Consider the following 19,395-nt stretch of genomic DNA (forward strand, 5'->3'; position numbering starts at 1 on the left):
GTTTTACTCTTCACAAAACAAAGAAACGTAGTATCCTGTGACCATAATATCAGTGAGTCACTGCTGGAATCAGCTAACTCATACAAATAACTGGGTATAACACTTTGTAGAGATATGAAATGGAATGATCGTATAGGTTCAGTCATTGGTAAACCTGGAGGTAGACTTCGGTTTATTGGTAGAACACTGGGGAAGTGCAATCAGTCCACGAAGGAGATTGCTTACAAATCACTCATGTGACCAGTTCTAGAATATTGCTTAGGTGTGTGAGACCCGGTTCAAATAGGACTAACAGGGATATTGAGTGTTTTAAGTGATTACTCTAGGAATATACTATAACCCCCTATGTATTGATCACTTAGAGATCTTGAGGATAAGATTAGAATAATTACTGCATGCACAGAGGCATTCAAACAATCATTCTTCCCGCACTCCAAATGTGAATGGAATAGGAAGAAACTCTAATAACTGATACAATGGGATATATCCTCTGCCATGTGCCTCACAGTGGTTTACAGAGTGTAGATGTGGATGTAGAAGAAACATCGTAACATTCTCAGGTCATTATAGAAGCAAAATCTGGTAACATATTTGGGGGGGAAAAAAAACACACACACACACACACACACAGAGAGAAGAAATCATAACATTGGGAAGGAACAGTCAAATATTTAAATATTTGTGACAGTGAAAATATAAATTTCACAGTTGTGCTATCAGGATGGTGGTGGTGATTAAAAATAATGGTACCCAAAACGACAGGCATTGTAAGAAAGACAAGATAGTGTAGGTAAAACTTAATGTAAACCGTTTCTTTTTGTTTATTTTATTTCTGCTTGTGTTATCGAGATGTAGGCAAACAACGAATGGCCGAAGTTTAGACTAGGCATAATGCTGATGTTTTAGGCAGATACTTTATGTCAGTAAAACAGTTTGTACTCTGATTATTCAGAATATGTTAAAAATAAATTTCCCTCAGTAAGTCTCTTAAAAATGCAGGTCATCCTATATTCAGGGTCATCTTACACTTGCATAAATGCAGTATATTGGTGACAGATTACCTTGATAAATGCAAGAGATTGCTGTATTTGAACTGTAAAAGAGGCTGGTGAAGAATGGGATTACACCCAGAAATAGGGACTTTTAAATTTAGCCCATTTTCAGTAACTCCAGGGATAAACAGATGTCAAGAAACATAATGTGGGACCTTAGTTTAGATAGGGCAAAAGCATGTTTACAAAATGAACAAATATAATATGTGATGGAATTCATCAAGGTAGAACAGGAGGGTCTGGATTATTACAGATGGTGATAGTGGCAAAGGAGTAGCAGAGGAGGAAAAATGAGAGAAAAAAGGAAGATAAGCAATTGGGACCAGAGAAGAAGCTAAAAAGAGGTAATCAGTGGGGTAGAAGTGACAAGAATTTATCATGAAAAAACTGGAATATACGATAGAAAAATTACCATAGGAAACTATTTCCACAATTGGGAAGTTTGTGAAAACAGAGGGAAAGTCATTGGAGAAAATGAAGTTTACTGTATACAGGAAATAAAATAATTAAGGAGATCACAGTAACAGCTGATAAGCGTGGTTTGGAGAAACAGATGCACGAAAACATCAATAAATTGCTTAGAAGGTAAATAACAATAGATCTGTCTTAAGTACTAGAAAATATATAGAAGTAAAATGTTGGTTAATCATAGGTGGTTTAGACAAATGAAAAAACAAACTAGCATAAATGGTTGAAAACAGTTGACTGTTTGAACTGGAAAGGAGGCCGTGTTTGAGAATATAACTGGGAAAAAAACTACTCACCAAGCCCGGGCAGGAGGAAGCACATTTATCTACAGGCCCTTCTTAAAACCACAGGCCCTTCGCAAGGACTAACACCTCAAGTTCTATAACTTCTTACATCATCCAAACCAAGGACTCCCAGCTTTTACCTTCTTCCTAAGATCCACAAACCCAGTCATTATGGCCATCCTATAGTTGCTGGCTTCAAAGCACCCGCTAAATGTATCTCTGCTTGGTTGAGCAGAATCTGCAATGTAAAGAACAAAGACACCTCCCTCCCCCTCTCATTTCAGATGATCTAGGAAATGTTTATTAACATTGTCTCTACCTGCTGCTGAACATTTCCTCAATCAGTACCCACCTGATTCCAAACCCGTGACATCCTTCCTGTTCACCTTAATCAACTTAATACTTATCAACAACTACCTTATTTTTGAAGGGTAGACATATAAACAGATGATGGGTACAGTCATGCAAATTAGGTTGGGTTTTTCCTGTGCCACCCTTTCAATGGGTTGCTTGGAGGAAGATTTCCTGGAATCTGTAAGGTTTCGGCCCCTGGTTTAGTATAATATGTTTGTGCCATCTTTATATGTGGACTAATTGTGAGGCTGACGTGATAGAATTTTTGGAATCTCTAAATATAATCTCTCAATAAAATCTCACATGGTCCTATTCCGAATACCATGTCACTTTCCTCAATGTTGACTTTGTCATCACTGCGAGTCATCTATACACTTCTGTTCACATTAAGAATACTAAAAGACAGCAGTAATTACAGTTTGACAATTGTCATCCTTTCCATGTCAAGCATTCCCTCCCATACAGCCTTTGCATTCAAGGCAAGCAGTTTGTTCAGAATGCGGACTCTTTACAGCAACACACCAGGAGCCTCTCCTATGCTTCTCTGGACGTAATTATCCGATTGGCTTAACCCAGGCTGTCACATCCAGTCCTCTCATCATTCAGTACTATCCAGGCCTAGAATGTATTAATCAGCTACTTCAGCAAGGCTGTGGCTTCCTAAAATCATACCCTAAAAAGAGGTCCATTCTATCTGATACTTTGACCACCACATCTAGAATAGCTTTCCACTCCCCCCCTCCCCCCTCCCCCTCCTCTCTCAGATATCTCTGCAGTGCAGTATCTTGGTCAGACCCTGTGCCCCTTCTGCACCCATTTTCTCACTCTATGGCTTCTACCTCTGTGACCATCCCCGTTATAAGACTTTTCATGCACCCTCCTACCACCACCTATACTAGCCCTGCAAGTAGTGAAACGTACACTATCAAAGGGAGAGCCAAGTGGTGAAACAACACACTTCATTTGCCAGTTGTTATGTAGACAGTTTGGCCTTCAATGTTGGTATGACTACCACCTACTTATCATTAAGGATTGATGGACAGAGACAGCTGGTGTATACCAGCAACACACAACATGTTGTCATTGAGCGTGTTCTACAACAGAGGTTGCCAAACTTGTTTCACAGTGGGCTAGACAACTGACAAATCGACAATCATGGGTCGTGTCATCATTCTGTTTATTACTCCAAAGTGAGAACGATTGCTGAATTAAGTTCAGAGTTCCATGTTAATCACGGATCAGTGGCATGCAGTGTACAAAAAACAAGGACAGCCAGCATATTTATTTACTAAAAAAGTTATCAAAGACGATCACATTAGCAAATAGATCTTTACATCAGACCTAATCTGCACGCATCCAAATCTCACAAACTAAAAAGCTAAAAATGAGATTTGTAAACCTGACATTTGGCTTTCAAGATATCATCAGTATTTGGTTTGGTATTACTCCATCCAGTCAAGATAATTGCTTTCCAGTGTTCATCAATCTCGTTCGACATGCTGACTTAACATACTGTATTTTTCAAAATTTTTTCTGGCAGACACAATTTGTTCCAAACACTGATGCCATACCAGCAGCAAAGTTCTTCAGTTTCAGAAACTTTACATCAGGTAAGTAGTGGTAAAATTCAACAAGTTTTCTATTTCTATGCTTGTGTTTCAACAAGTCACTTGCCTGCAAATCAATGGGTTCCAGCCATTCGTTACAACCAAACATGTTCTGCAAAAGAAGAATGACACTCAATTCTGTCAAGATCAGAAAATTGCTCCAAAAAATCCTTTTATAAGTCGCAAATAATAATCAGGGTTGACATCTTCAGGGATTGTCACACGAACTCATTGAAACAGTAAAAATAAGAAAAAAATTTCTCCTTTCAGGTCTGCCACAAACAGTGATAGCTTACTCTGAAATCCTTTGATGATTCTGTGGAGGTCACAAATGAGGCTATCCTTTCCTATAAGTTTTCAGTTCATTCATGTGGGGTATGACGTTGACCAAAAATAGTTCTGACAGCCATGCAGATCTGACAGCTGTGGATCAGCTCTATCTTTTTCAGTGAGAAAAACATCCATTTCACATTGGAGCTTGTAAAAACTAAACAGTACTTTGCTGCAGCTGAGACGCCTCACTGTTATGTTATAAGGCAAATCACAGAATGCAGAACTACTTTCTTCAAGAACAGCCTGGAAATGGTGCTGACTGAGTGCATGTACCTGAAAGCAGCTCACAACAGAAACAACTGGCTTCAGTACACAAGAAATATCTGTCTTCCACAAAGTGCTTGCTGATGTGTGATGTGTTTTATGAACAGAGCACCCACAGTTTGCAAATCTTTAAACTGAGTAGGGGAGATCAGTGCATCTTAGCCCTTTTTTGTATTTTACATGTTCCCACTAATCTTTTTATGTGGAAACGCTACTACATTGTTTCAGAACCTGTACACCTAAGTAATTCAGGCCACTCATTGTTCATCTATTCATAATAGTGTATTTATATATAAAAACAAAGATGAGGTGACTTACCGAACGAAAGCGCTGGCAGGTCGATAGACACACAAACATACACACAAAATTCAAGCTTTCGCAACAAACTGTTGCCTCATCAGGAAAGAGGGAAGGAGAGGGGAAGACGAAAGGAAGTGGGTTTTAAGGGAGAGGGTAAGGAGTCATTCCAATCCCGGGAGCGGAAAGACTTACCTTAGGGGGAAAAAAGGACAGGTATACACTCGCACACACGCACATATCCATCCACACATACAGACACAAGCAGACATTGGTCTTTAAATATGTCTGCTTGTGTCTGTATGTGTGGATGGATATGTGCTTCTGTGCGAGTGTATACCCGTCCTTTTTTCCCTCTAAGGTAAGTCTTTCCGCTCCCGGGATTGGAATGACCCCTTACCCTCTCCCTTAAAACCCACTTCCTTTCGTCTTCCCCTCTCCTTCCCTCTTTCCTGATGAGGCAACAGTTTGTTGCGAAAGCTTGAATTTTGTGTGTATGTTTGTGTTTGTTTGTGTGTCTATCGACCTGCCAGCGCTTTCGTTCGGTAAGTCACCTCATCTTTGTTTTTATATATAATTTTTCCCACGTGGAATGTTTCCCTCTATTATATTAATAATGTGTTTAGTACTATAATACCACCTGGGACAACCTATCTCACCCACAGGGCAAGTCGGCCCAGCAGTAGGGGCAAGTCAGAAGTCAGTCCATATGATTTTATAGTTTAATTTAATTTATTTAATTTGAAACATATCAACTTTGATACTCACAGTTTATTTAGTGAAAATTCCTATAGCTTTACGACAGAAACCGTAATCACAAATTTTGTTTTCATTGTTATAACAACAGTCTGAAAGAAAAGTATGTACAAAATTTTGATCAGTCTTCACCTAAGTGCCCAGTAGGATCTTTATGGTTTGAACATTGATTAAAAAGTTCTTGTGCCCCAGTGTCATATTGGAATTGTTTTAGTTCATTTACGAACACATTTTAAGCATTTATCACTGTGTCTTCATCTTGAAGAACCTTCATGGTGATGCCTACTTCCTTTCTGCATTTTATGTGAGGAGTTTTATCACATGATTCAGCTTGATCACTGCCTCATTTCTTAAAAAAATGGTTTTAGTGAGCAACATCCTTATTTCTGTCTAAAGTGTTGTTTTTTGGAGACTTGCTGTTCATGTTGTAATGCGTCTTTCTCTGGATTTTGCTTCATTGGCTGCGTGGGATTAGCCGAGTGGTCTAAGGCGCTGCAGTCATGGACTGTGCTGCTGATTCCAGCGGAGGTTTGAGTCCTCCCTCGGGCATGGGTGTGTGTTTGTCCTTAGGATAATTTAGGTTAAGTAGAGTGTAAACTTAGGGACTGATGACCTTAGCAGTTAAGTCCCATAAGATTTCACACACATTTGAACATTTTTTTGCTGCATTGTTGTAGTTCTGTTCTTGTTTGTTTGCTGTCTCTTTTACTTGGTTGCAGTTTCTCAAATGGCATGACTTTTTCAGCTGTTGGGAAGCACTGCTGGTCAGGTGAGGTGACGTTTAACATAACAGCTGTTGTTACCGACAGCATAGGCCTACATTGTGTTCTTGAACAGTTGTAGGGCCAGCTTCGGAAATAAAACCACAACCTACAGCATTCACATCAGGTCTATCTCATGTATATGAAGACATCAGTGGAAATAAAAAAAAATCGAACATTGCATATACATTCTCAGTTTAAATCAGTATGGGACACATAAAAATTGCATTGGATTTGATCTAGACTTTGACATTGTTTGACCTAATAAAGTTCATCATTACAAAAAGACAGTGGAGCATGTTGGCCATCTGGGCCCATGTTCCCCTGTTTAAATGGGCCATTGTGCCCCAGTGTCATATTGGAATTATTTAGGTCATTTATGAAAATGTTCCAAGCATTTATCACTGTGTCAAAATAATCCTTAATATATTGTACTTACTTGTTTAGTGAGAGCATTGTCTTGGAGTACGCGACAAAAATCTTGGTCAAACAAAAAGTACTTTCAGCGAGAAGAAAACACAAAATGTGTGCCCCTGCCTCGCTTGACAATTTAAACTGCATTGATGCATATATATGAGAAGATGACAGTATGGTTGCTACCAACGTCCTTGGTCTGTGGCATATATGAACGGCAGTATTACGAAATAATACCAATTGGCACCGTGCCCCTACGGCCTCAGTCTTCCCTACCAATCATTAAACACAGTGAACGTAAGGCACACAGCAGCCAGGAAATCTCGGCGTATATGAAGATCTGATATTCTAAACATAAAATTTAAATCCATGTCTCATGGTCCAAACATTTCATCATTCAAACCCCCAATACCATCGACAGGCCGGATGAGCTGATGTCATGGGCAGGATCCGGCCCATGGGCCATAGCTTGGTTACCCTGCTCTACAATATGACAGTTCTGACCTCGGTACCTGTTTCACCACACACACCATCTGGATTCTCTCTGCTGATACTACTTTCTTAGAACTCCTTATGTGGAAAATCACATTACAACATGTGCTAGGTTCTTGCCAACCATCTGGCCTAAATTTATGTTAATTCCTGTGGTGTCAGGATATCTTTTCAGTAACTATTCCTTTTCGTCACTACCTTTTATTCTTTTTTCCCCTGACATGTCTACACCCCCTCCCCACCCACCTACCCCCCACCTCCCAACACACACACACACACACACACACACACACACACACACACACACACAAATATTAAAAAAAGTTACCTGTCTACAATGTATAATGCACGTAGCTGTCAGCTCTTATTGACTTTTGCAGGATGTTTTTCCAGCTGTCTCTGTCTTGTTTATTACCCCATCTTTCAACCTTAAGCTCTCAAGTTTTCAAATATGGTCCATTGCAAGCACCAACAATAAGTCTTTCCTTCTCATCCTGCCTGATAAGTCTTCTCTGACTCAGGGATCCAGGTGACTTTTCCATAATGCTTCCCACTTCCTAAACCTCACCAGTCTTTTTCCTTCACCTCTTTTCCTTTACCTTCAACCCTAATTCTAGTAGAAGGAGCCACTGGTTTCAAAAGTTTGTGCATTTCCTTATATATATAATAGAGGGAAACATTCCACGTGGGAAAAATATATCTAAAAACAAAGATTCTGTAACTTACCAAACGAAAGCATTGGTACGTTCATAGAAACAATAACAAACAAAAGCACTCACACAAATTTCAGCTTTCGCAACCCACGGTTGCTTCATCAGGAAAGAGGGAAGGAGAGGGAAAGACGAAAGGATGTGGGTTTTAAGGGAGAGGGTAAGGAGTCATTCCAATCCCGGGAGTGGAAAGACTTACCTTGGGGGGAAAAAGGGACAGGTATACACTCGCGCGCACACACACATATCCATCCACACATAACAGACACAAGCCTCTGTCTGTGGAAGTTACTTTAGATGATCACCATTTCTTACAGCAAAATAACTGGTTAAATTCATTCCCTCCAGTCACAGGAATAAAGGTAACCGGGGCAACAGGTATGACAAGCAAACCAGTATATGTTGTTGTTGTGGTCTTCAGTCCTGAGACTGGTTTGATGCAGCTCTCCATGCTACTCTATCCTGTGCGAGCTGCTTCATCTCCCAGTACGTACTGCAGCCTACATCCTTCTGAATCTGCTTATTGTATTCCCATCTCTTGGTCTCCCTCTATGATTTTTGCCCTCCACATTGCCCTCCAATACTAAATTAGTGATCCCTTGATGCCTCAGAACATGTCCTACCAACTGATCCCTTCTTCTAGTCAAGTTGTACCACAAACTCCTCTTCTCCCCAATTCTATTCAATACCTCCTCATTAGTTATGTGATCTACCCACCTAATTGTAAGCATTCTTCTGTAGCACCACATTTCGAAAGCTTCTATTCTTTTCTTGTCTAAACTATTTATCGTCCATGTTTCACTTCCATACATGGCTACACTCCATACAAATACTTTCAGAAACAACTTCCTGACACTTAAATCTATACTCGATGTTACAAATTTCTCTTCTTCACAAACACTTTCCTTGCCATTGCCAGTCTACATTTTATATCCTTTCTACTTTGATCATCATCAGTTATTTTGCTCCCCAAATAGCAAAACTCATTTACTACTTTAAGCGTCTCATTTCGTAATCTAATTCCCACAGCATCACCAGATTTAATTTGACTACATTCCATTATCCTCGTTTTGCTTTTGTTGATGTTCATCTTATATCATCCTTTCAAGACACTGTCCATTCCGTTCAGCTGCTCTTCCAAGTCCTTTGCTGTCTCTGACAGAATTACAATGTCACCGGCGAACCTCGAAGTTTTTATTTGTTCTCCATGAATTTTAATACCTACTCTGAATTTTTCTTTTGTTTCCTTTACTGCTTGCTCAATATACAGATTGAATAACATAAACTATCCCGAGAAAAACTACTTACAAAGTTCCAAGAACCACCTTTAGATAATGAATCCAGGAATATAGTACAAACTTCTGTGCATCGCTCACATAGGGATTGGGAGGACAAGATTTGATTAATTACAGCATGCACAGAGGCCTTTAAACAATCATTGTTCCTACACTCCATGCATGAATGGACTGGGAAGAAGCCAAAGCCTTAAACATCCTGAAATGTGTCAGTCGTACGTCTTTGGGAGCTGACAAGGCACGTCTGCTCCAACTTTACAAGGCCTTAGTGCGACCCCGGCTCGAATACAGATGCCAGATTTATAGGTCAGCAAGGCCTTCGTACCTGAAAATGCTGGATGCAGTTCACCACGAGAGTATTAGGCTGTCTACAGGGGCCTATTGCACAAGCCCGGTTGTTAGTTTGTGTGCAGAGGCTGGTGAGCCTCCACTGTCTATTCGACGTCTTCTTCTCGTGGTATGCCAAGCATATAGAGCATTGTCCGTTCCTACATTGCCAGCATCCTGTTACGTTGTTCAGCTACCACTGGAATGGTTGTTCGATCATCGGCCACAAGCAACACGGCCATTTGGGATCCGTGCAAGGGAGAGCCTTGAATTATTACAGGTGGGTGGCTTTAAGGTCCAAAGCCAGGGTTGGAGCAGGGCCACTCCCTGGCTACTACCAAAGTCCAGAGTGCTTGTAGAAGTGACTGCTTACAAGAAACATTGTACCTCAGACTATGTTTTTAAAGTTAAGTTTAATGAAATTTTACGTAGCCACCCAGATTTTATTACTGTCTACATGGATGGTTTTAAGCAGGGAGATGTTTTCGGTTGTTCTGTCGTGTTCCCTGACATTGTCCTCAAGATAGGACTCCCAGAGCAGTTTTCAGTTTATTACGTGGAACTGTTTACTATCCTGAGGGCAATGGAGCAGATGCGAAGGCATTGTGACAAAAAATTTATCATCTGTTCTGATTCTCAAAGTGCCCTTCTCGCTGTTGGACAGATGTACCCAGCAGATCGGATGGTGCAACAGTTACAGGACGCTCTCCTTCTCAGGAAAACAAGGAAACAATTTTTTGCTTCCAGGGCACATATGCATCCAGGGAAACAAACTCGCTGATGCTGCTGCTAAGGAGGCTTACCTCCCTTCCTCCTCCTGCCCGCTGTTCAGTCCTTCTATGGGATGTCACTTCATTTGTGACCAGGAAGGCTATATGTTGGTGGGAGTCCCAGTGGCTGGAAGTGAGGAATAATAAACTACGTTCCATCAAGACTTCAGTGCGATCATGGATCACCTCCTTCCACTCTCGACGGTGTGAAGAAGTAGCCCATATTCGGCTTAGAGTGGCACATTGTCCATTGACACATGGCTTCCTTTTATGTTGGGAGGAGCCCCCAGTATGTCAGAGATGTGGGACACAGCTGTCAGTACATCTTTTTACTGAGTGTGTTTTATATGACGCCTGAGGGTTGAAATGGGTTTCCCACAGGATCTTCCCTCTATTTTAACTGGTAATGAGGTGAGTGTTGTTTGTGCCTTAAAATTTTGTGTGGTGTCTGGAATTCTTCCCAAAATATTTGGTGTGAGATCTTAATGTGTCACAGAGTGGCTGGGTCACACATTATTTCTAAGTCATCATCCAGCCACGGTCATTTGACCCTTTTTTAACAGCATCCGTACAGGTATTTTATCCATGATTTTATTTAGTTATCCCGCTGTGTATCGCTGGGGTTATGTTATGAGCTTTTATGAACGTCACCTTCTTGGGGTGGGATCAAACATAGTTTTCCGATTAATTGACCTTCTTCCATAGATTGTGCAAATCTTCAGTATAATATTAATGCAAGGGTGCTGATGATCTAGCTGTTTAGCGTCCTCCACCATAAATCATCATCGTCATCTTCCACTCCTAAACCCCCCCCCCCCCCCCTTGCTCTTTGCTTATTGCATCTTACCCGTTTCTCTATGATACCCCATTGCAGCAGCAAGTGTGACTGCCTCCTGTACATATTGATTGGATTGTCATTGAACTAATACACCCTTTACAGACAGACAGTGGTGACTCCATATGTTCCTGTGCTTGCTTTGTTCCTCTGTCTCCGTGTCGTACTAATACACCCAGCACTCATCCATAGTGATTGTGTGATTAGACGAAACATCTATAGTGGCCCGACACAGCTGTAGCATTTCCACTGGTACCCCGGTTTGGTACGCTTATCGAATGGGAATGAGATGTTGGGGAAACCCAGTGGGTGGCAACTTTTGTCATGCTCTAAATGTCATTGGCTAATTGTCACTTTTCCACTGTTACCTCAACGTGATACACTCATTTTGAGCACCAGTATCACCGTTTCTTTGTTGTTCCCTGTTCTTCACAAAGAGATAGTCTGTCACTTTGTTCATCATCATTCAGACTTATTTGACCATGCTGGAAGTGTCTGCACTAACTAATGCCTGTTTCAAATGATGATGCAATGTTTCCATATACTTCCACCAATTCAGCATAGGTAGTTGAAGCATTGTTCCCCTTCAGGTGTTGAAAGTTTGTTGCTGTACAACACTCCACCTTATCAGTGAACTGTGATTTTTTTTTTTTTTTTTTTTTTTTTTTTTTTTTTTTTTTTTTTTTTTATCACCCCTCATATTTTTAGATAAAATATTTTGTAATACTTTTTATTTGAAAACACTGAAAACCACACACATGGTTGAAATGTGGGATACTGGAATACACACTCTGCTAGCTCCACAACTGGTGAATCCTCTCAAGAGTGGAAAGCCCCGAGTCATAGAACAATGACCTCTAATAGAGATAGGGGGAAATCCTTTTAAGTTATGTCTAATTTCAGTGTTAATCATTGCCAAATTAGGTATTCTTTTTGCCAAGTTTTTGCCAGTACCTGATGTGGCATTATGTCAGCTTTTGCTTTATTTCCTGAAAGCTTAATCGTCAGTTAGCATATAATCCTTATTTTTTACTTACTTCATAGCTTTGCAGTGTTACTTAAAATGAAAATATATCTTCAATTTATGCTATATTTATTGACTCCTTACATCACATTTATTTATATTATTGTACCTGTTAAATATAATCAATTAAAGAAAAATAACTGTGATTATGTAATTGAAATTTTTCAAAGTCTTCTACATTTACGTCTGCATCCATATCTGTACTCTGCAAATCTGTGAAGTAAAAGACAGAAAACACTTTCCATTGTACCATATACTAAGTTTTTCTTCTGTTCCATTCACATACGAAGCACAGGAGGAATGATTTCATAAATTCCTCTGCATGCACTGTAAGTAGCCTAATATTTTTTTGCAGTCTGTCTAGGTGTTTTTCATAGGACCTACAATTATTCCCAAATTCCCCACTTAATACTGGTTCAGCTATTGTTGGTCTCCACTGCTGTTTATAGCGGACTTTGAATCCCTTTACCCTTTTGTGCTCTTTTGTTTTTAGTGTGCACTGATATTTTGTGAATGTCACATTCTCTCAGCATTTTACAGCTCCAGTGGAAAAACAGTGAGAATTTGCTTGTGTGTGCCAATCACAGTACAGGACATATGGCAGCTTGCAAACTTGTGATAATTTGGTTGGAGTTCACAGAGCAGCTGAACGTGATTCCATAAAAGTCTATCATATTACTCGTGAAATATGATAGAAATTCTCCTGTCTGTTGTTTGTTTGTGATGACGGTGAAGTTGGCATGACACATCTCACGTATTGAGCCATGATTGGCTGAAAAAAGCAAACCAAGCAGACTCCATGTCACATTACATGTTTGCATCATATGTGCCTTGACATCTAGCAGACTACTACTTCCTTTTCCAGCTCATAAATATGAGAAAGAGAGTCCTGTATCATCTGAAGCTGGGTACATTAATGAAATTGCTTGGAGCCCACTGAAGGAATTGGAGCAGTTGAGTAAATTCTTCTCTTCGTCCTGCTTAATACACCCTAATGTCTTCAGGATCGCATATGGTAGTAGCACTGTGGACTGTGAATTTGCTTGCATGTGAGGTCATCATCAAGAAAAATGACTTGATAGATAAGAGTGTCCTCTTGCATAGTCCCTTCAGTGTATACTGGAATAAAATCATGATGACTGAGGAAAATATTGCTAACAATAGATTTAAAAACGACACTAGAGGTAAAACTTCTTGGCAGATTAAAACTCTGTGCTGGATGAGGTCTTGAACCTGGGACATCGCCTTCCATGGGCAAATGGGTGTCACCTGAGCTATCCAAACATGGCTCCCGTCCCTTCCTCAGAGATTCACGCCCATCAGTACCTTATCTACAAGAAAGGATATTAGGAAGGTGCAGCTTAGTCACAACCTAGGGGGTTGTTTCCAGAATGAACTTTCACTCAGGAGTGGAGTGTGTGCCGATTTGAAATGTCAAGACTGGGACTCAAACCTGGGTAAGACAAAGGTTTTTATCCACCTGGAAGTTTCGAATTGGCACACAATCCGAATATGAGGGATGCTATCTTTTTAAAATAACTCTGGGCCACTTAAGAACCTGAGGTTGTGGGTTGCATGAGGTTAACATTTCTGTCAGAAGCTAAAATTGTTTGCTGGACTGGAATTTGAACTCAGAATCTCTATACTTCATGTGCAGAAAGCTTACCAGTCATACTGTCCATGACACCTCACATACCAACTCAGAGTCTTAACTTTTCCAGATTGAGTCATATCACAGCACATACTAGTAACACGTTGCAAAGAAATGTTAATGACAGCATATATACTGCATAGAGTAAAAGATAATATCTCGGTAATGGTTGTACCGGTTAGCCCCTCCTCCAACATGCTGTAACATGACTTAATCGGACAGTCTGTCATTTTACCAATCAGGCACCATCTTTGGTTTTCTGAATCAGTGCTCTCTGTTGTCCATCCATTATTTCATTGAATTTTAACATAATATTTGCTCTGTGCATTTGCAGCTATCAGCTATGACCGACCATGACTCATCCTTTGTAAGACTCAAAGTGGTTTCTTTCTGGAAAACCAGAAAACGGTTAGACTGCCGTAAGGAATATTTGGTAGGAAATGAATTGTCACACAACCTGTAGATAAGGAAAGTCGTGTGTGTGTGTGTGTGTGTGTGGATGTGGGTGGGGCTGGTTGGTCATGCGCGTGCGGGGGTGTGGGTGTGCACGTCCAAGGTATCATTCAAAATGATTGTACTACTTACCTCTGTTACATTTTAAAGTTCATGTTCTTGACTCATGCAGCATTGACACATATCAAGAAGCATGACTTGGCTGAAAGTTGGCAGTATTTTACCCTGGAAATATTCTACAGTTGTAAGATGCAGTTGCCAGTCTGCCCAAGATATTCCCACCATTCAATTAGACAGTTGCAAGTGGTTTATGTTCATTTTGTGTGTCAAGTTGTTGTTTTAAAAAATTGAAGTGGATTATTGACATTCAGTAGCCTACTCCAGTAGTTTCTAAGCATGAGTTAATGATGTTACGTTTCTCATTTGAAAAAGTGCCACTAATTATGAAATTACACTTTGTGAACACAAATTTCATTTACTGTGTCAGGTAGCAACTGTGTTGCAGATTCAGTTAAATAGTGTTGGTGAGACATTAAATCTCATTTAGTTATAGTGAAGTGACTACTAGCACCAGACATCAGTAACCCCTTTGACCAATAGTTGAGCAACTTGTTAATGTTGTCTCCAGTTAGTGGATTTCAGTGACCCAAATGACCTTTCCTGATAGTAGAACTGAGTCACTGTACATCAAGATGTTATAGTTGGCTCCCTAATTGCCCCTATCTTTGTATGGAGTATTTTGAAGTTATTCTTCCTAATTATTTGAAATATTCCTTCTTCCCCTTTTTCTTAGGAAAATTATAACAAAATATTTTATATTTTCTACCCAAAGTAAGAAATTAAAAAAGAATTTAATAATCTTGAATTGTGCATTTTAACAGATAAAAATGGCCAGTATGAACCAACTAAAGAAGAAACAGAAGAACTGGAACGTGCTTTAGAAGCAGTGGACAAAGATGTTAAATCACTGGAAAGATTATCTCAAACACATGGTTTAATGGAACCATATATAGATGACAGTGCTCTGCAGACACTAGTTCAGTTGCCCGAAGTGACTGCGGGTTTGTCAGTTCCAGGTATTGTGCCTGCTGTTTTCACTACGTATCACAGTCATAATGGGTTTGTGGTAAATTCTCATCATTCAGCTGCCGCAGTGCCCGACATTAAAAATCTTGGACCACATCCAGTAGAATCTCCTGGTCTAGTGTCACCGTGTATATCAATTCAGACTCAGACTGACACACCATCTTAGCATGCATCACAGCGTTTTTATCAAGTGGTATTGTGCTCAAGGTGGTATTCAGTATTTCGGATTTTTGTTAAATATTGACGGTTTCAAAGTGGTGTGTGTGTGTGTGTGTGTGTGTGAGAGAGAGAGAGAGAGAGAGAGAGAGAGAGAGAGAGAGAGAGAGCATGTGCACGCATGTGTGCCTGCATGTGCATATGCACATGAGTGCATATATTTTGTGTGCGCGCGCATGTGTTGATGTCCAAAGTACACTGAATATGAAATAAGTGGCAGCACTTGTCAGAGACGCTTGTGTGTGTAAGTTAGACGTGATAATTGCTACAGTATTATAGTTGTTAAAGTTGCATATGAATCTTTTTTGTATGTGTTTCCATTGTAGTAATGACTCCCTTGTGAGGTGAAAATTGGTATGATGCTTTAAAATATTTTTTATAAGATTCACAGTTTCTGTTCTGTAGGTTTCATGTGTGTAAATATCTTTTTAACTTAATGCATCACTAAGAATATTTTTCTTCTTTTTCACTACCAACACAGTTTTGTGTTACGAATCTGCTTTTCAATATCTCTGTATATTCACATAATATGTGAACAAAAAATGACCCCTTCCGTAGTTCTTATTTCTACCTGTGTATAATGCATTGCAGAAGAAACAAAAAAGAATGTATTGCTAATTCATATGACACATTCATTTGTTTAATGGGTGGTATACTTTTTGTACTATTCGGGTTAGTCCAAGTAAGCTGTTTATTTTGTATTGAGTGTACTTTATGAAAAACGGTGTTGTGCAGTTGTATCTTGTGATGAATACTGTGTAGTGTTATGATAACAGTGCAAATTTTAGAAACAAAATATTGTAGCCAGAGCAGTTCACCAAACAGTATCTTGGAGACATGCATGTCATTGTTATATTGCTGTTGAAAATAGTCTTTTGTTTATACTCAGGGAGGGTGAAACTAATTGCATTTATTCCATGTGTGTCTGTCTATGTGTGTGCGTGTCTCACTTGCATCATGTGATTAATTAACAGTTTCTTGATTTGCCCTTCCCTGTACAACTAAAGCTCAGATTTGAGTGCTGCGGAGGTACTTTTTTCCAGATTATAGAGCATGCCTCATGACTTCCATGACTGACTCCACAGTTAACTGTTGAACCATTACAATGGTTTGAATTTTTTATATGAATGGATGAATAAGGGCCACAATAATAGTTGAAATACTACAGTTGTTTCAGCAACACTTCAGTAAAGTGGGGAATTCACAAATTTCTGTAGTTCTTTACTTTTTTTTTTTGCTTGTTGGATTAATAGCACTCCAAAAATTTGTCAATGCTTACTTTTCACTTTCTTCTTTGCTTGTAATAATATGTGCATTATTTGCTCTACTGCATTTTAGCCAGGGATATGCCATTTCTGTTGTAAAAACGGCATTCTGAAATTTGTAAGGACATTATTCATTGATTTTTTAGCAGTCACAGAACTTTATTTTTTTGTGTATTCTCCTTAATTTCATGTGTTCTTGTTCATTCAAAATTGAGTAGAGTATGCTCTGCTTCATTTGGGAAGACTGGTAGTTGAATCACTTGTGTACCTGATATTTAATATTTGTTTAGTGTTTCACATCTTAAGGTTTTGTTGGAAATAATATTGCACATTTCATTTATTTTGTTTCTCACATTGCTGAAACATTTACGCTAATGCTGTGTATTAATAAGTTTGTTGAGAGCAAGTTTGAATATCTTGAGTCCCAGCATGCTTCCTGTTTTGTAGCCTTTTAAATTATTTTTTAATGTTGTATAGTAAAGATAATGTGAAAATAAAATCTACTTCAGTGATACAGGCTTTTGTCATAATGATTTACGGTTGTTTTGTTACTCAGGTGAAACAAGGGGTAGAGTTATTGATTCAGAGCAGAACATTTATGAAAAATAGATGTACATTCCACTGGTAAACTTAACACTTTTGCAGAACGTTTATAAAGTATCTAGATTTGCATAAACAGTTATAAATGAGGGGTTCCATCCTCTGACTGTAGGCAGCACACAACAGCGAATAATACGTAGTGGTATTAGATCATAATTTTAATCTCAGGAAGAAAAATGTGCTGAAGAGTCCCTTAAATAAACAAGAATCAGTTTTCTCTTGTATATTTGTACTCATTCTCTTAAACTGTTGGAAGTCAGGAGGTTCATATATATATATATATATATTTATTAAACTATAGAGTAGCATGTACATTTCAGGTTGTGTCTGGCACATATAAAAAGATGGATGCATTCTCTATGTTTAGCATTTATTTCATCACACATAAGTCACTCATAATCATTTTTACTATGTACCTGCTGTGTAAGGAATTAGCTGATCTGATTATCAAAGAAATCTGTTTACGAAAAGTTATTGAATCTTTAACACTTTTCCTTGCTTTATGGTTGTCGGGCATGTGCTGTTCACAGTTTTACATTATGAGAATACCGTAGAGAATTTTAATGTGAAATGAAGAGAGAGCAGTATTTTCATACTTTTAATTAGAAGTTCTAAATTACAAAAATTTTTAAATGTATTGCACTGTCACGAAATGTGATGTATATTCCAGATAAATGTAAAATAAGCAGACACTGTACAGATTTTGTAATAAATACTACGTTAAATGAATACACACACTCATAACATGAATACACAAACTTGTTGTCTCAATGGGACCAAGGCACATCACTTTAAATTTGTCATTCAAGTTTATTACACAGAATCATCCATGTCTAGTTGATATAAAGCCTGACAACTATTAAGCAAGTCATTCTGCATTTAGACACAATAAACAGTGAAATATTAAGAGCAAAGTGGTGTTCTTTGATCTCATATCAGCTTACTGAAAATTTTTGTTACCATATAGTAATTCATCCCTAGTGACATTGACTGATGTAGCACATCATTGTGGTTGATCGTAAGAACTTCAGTAACTAAGTGAGGTCTAGGATAAATGCTAAGTGTTGTTCTTTTGTGTGTGTGTGTGTGTGTGTGTGTGTGTGTGTGTGTGTGTTTGTGTTTGTAAAAACAAGTATTAACAAGAAGCAATGCCTGTCAAAAAGAAATGTGTTCGAAAGTGAAATGTATCTTATAGACAGCTTTTGCTTAAATGTGTTGTAAAGTTGGAACAGCACTAAATGTGTTTAGGGTAAATGAAAGTGCAATACATACTTGAGAAAACCAACAAAAAATTATATATATAAACTGTAATTCGTTGAAACACTTGTTGCCGTTGTGTACGTCTCATAATGTGTATGCCATTTCTTTTTTGTAGTGTAATTAAAATAGTTTTTTGATATACTTGGACTGACTGACAGTGAAAATGTATAATTGTAATTTTGAATACATATTTTGTCCCAAATTGTAGTGAAATTGATTTTGATATTTTCCTCTTACCTTTGAAACAAACTGGTAATTGTTGTTGATTATTTGAAAGTTCCTATTAAAGTAGTAGTTTTGTAATATTTTGTAAAATATGTGCTTTTTTTTTTAAATATTTGCTACTCCATGACTCATATACTGAAACAGTGTGTTGTCTCATGCCTGAGATGAAGTTGAAGAAACTACAGTGTATGTGACAGGAAAATTGTTAAGGTTTACAGCCAATTATGCGTAAGTGATATTTACGTGATGGACACTTTGGCTTCAGAAAAAAACTGAATACGGTGTGGCTATTTTTCTACTAAAAAGACACATAACTAAATGTCACCATACAGCCATATTTCGCACATAAAATGCTTGGTGTGTAGTGAATAAAACAGTGTCGTCTCCAGGAAATTTTGTTGGAAATATCCTGTTCTTACTTTGAGTACTTTAAGCAAAGTCTTCCACATAACCATTAAATTCTTCATGTAATTTAATATTCTGACTGGAAGATGTCTATTTTCGTATTGATGGAACTAATACTGTAGCAGTTCGTTGCTATTATTGTTTCATTCGTAAGTTCTGTCAAAAGTGGTACTTTGTAAATAAATATTGTG

At 38.6% G+C, this 19,395-nt stretch overlaps 1 protein-coding gene across 3 annotated transcripts in view; it reads left to right on the forward strand.

Annotated features, from left to right (window-relative positions):
* The window catches only part of LOC126480796 (INO80 complex subunit D-like), a 156,207-nt gene extending 137,431 nt beyond the window's left edge, over positions 1 to 18,776 (forward strand). For all 3 annotated transcript variants that reach the window (XM_050104112.1, XM_050104110.1, XM_050104111.1), the window contains one exon: positions 15,029 to 18,776. In XM_050104112.1, the coding sequence (XP_049960069.1) occupies positions 15,029 to 15,399 (371 nt within the window). In that variant the 3' untranslated portion in view covers positions 15,400 to 18,776. The remainder of the gene's footprint in view (positions 1 to 15,028) is intronic.
* The last annotated feature ends 619 nt before the right edge of the window (positions 18,777 to 19,395 follow it).

This window comes from Schistocerca serialis, chromosome 5 (genome assembly GCF_023864345.2).
Source record: "Schistocerca serialis cubense isolate TAMUIC-IGC-003099 chromosome 5, iqSchSeri2.2, whole genome shotgun sequence".
In the NCBI taxonomy this organism is placed as follows: Eukaryota; Metazoa; Arthropoda; class Insecta; order Orthoptera; family Acrididae; genus Schistocerca; species Schistocerca serialis.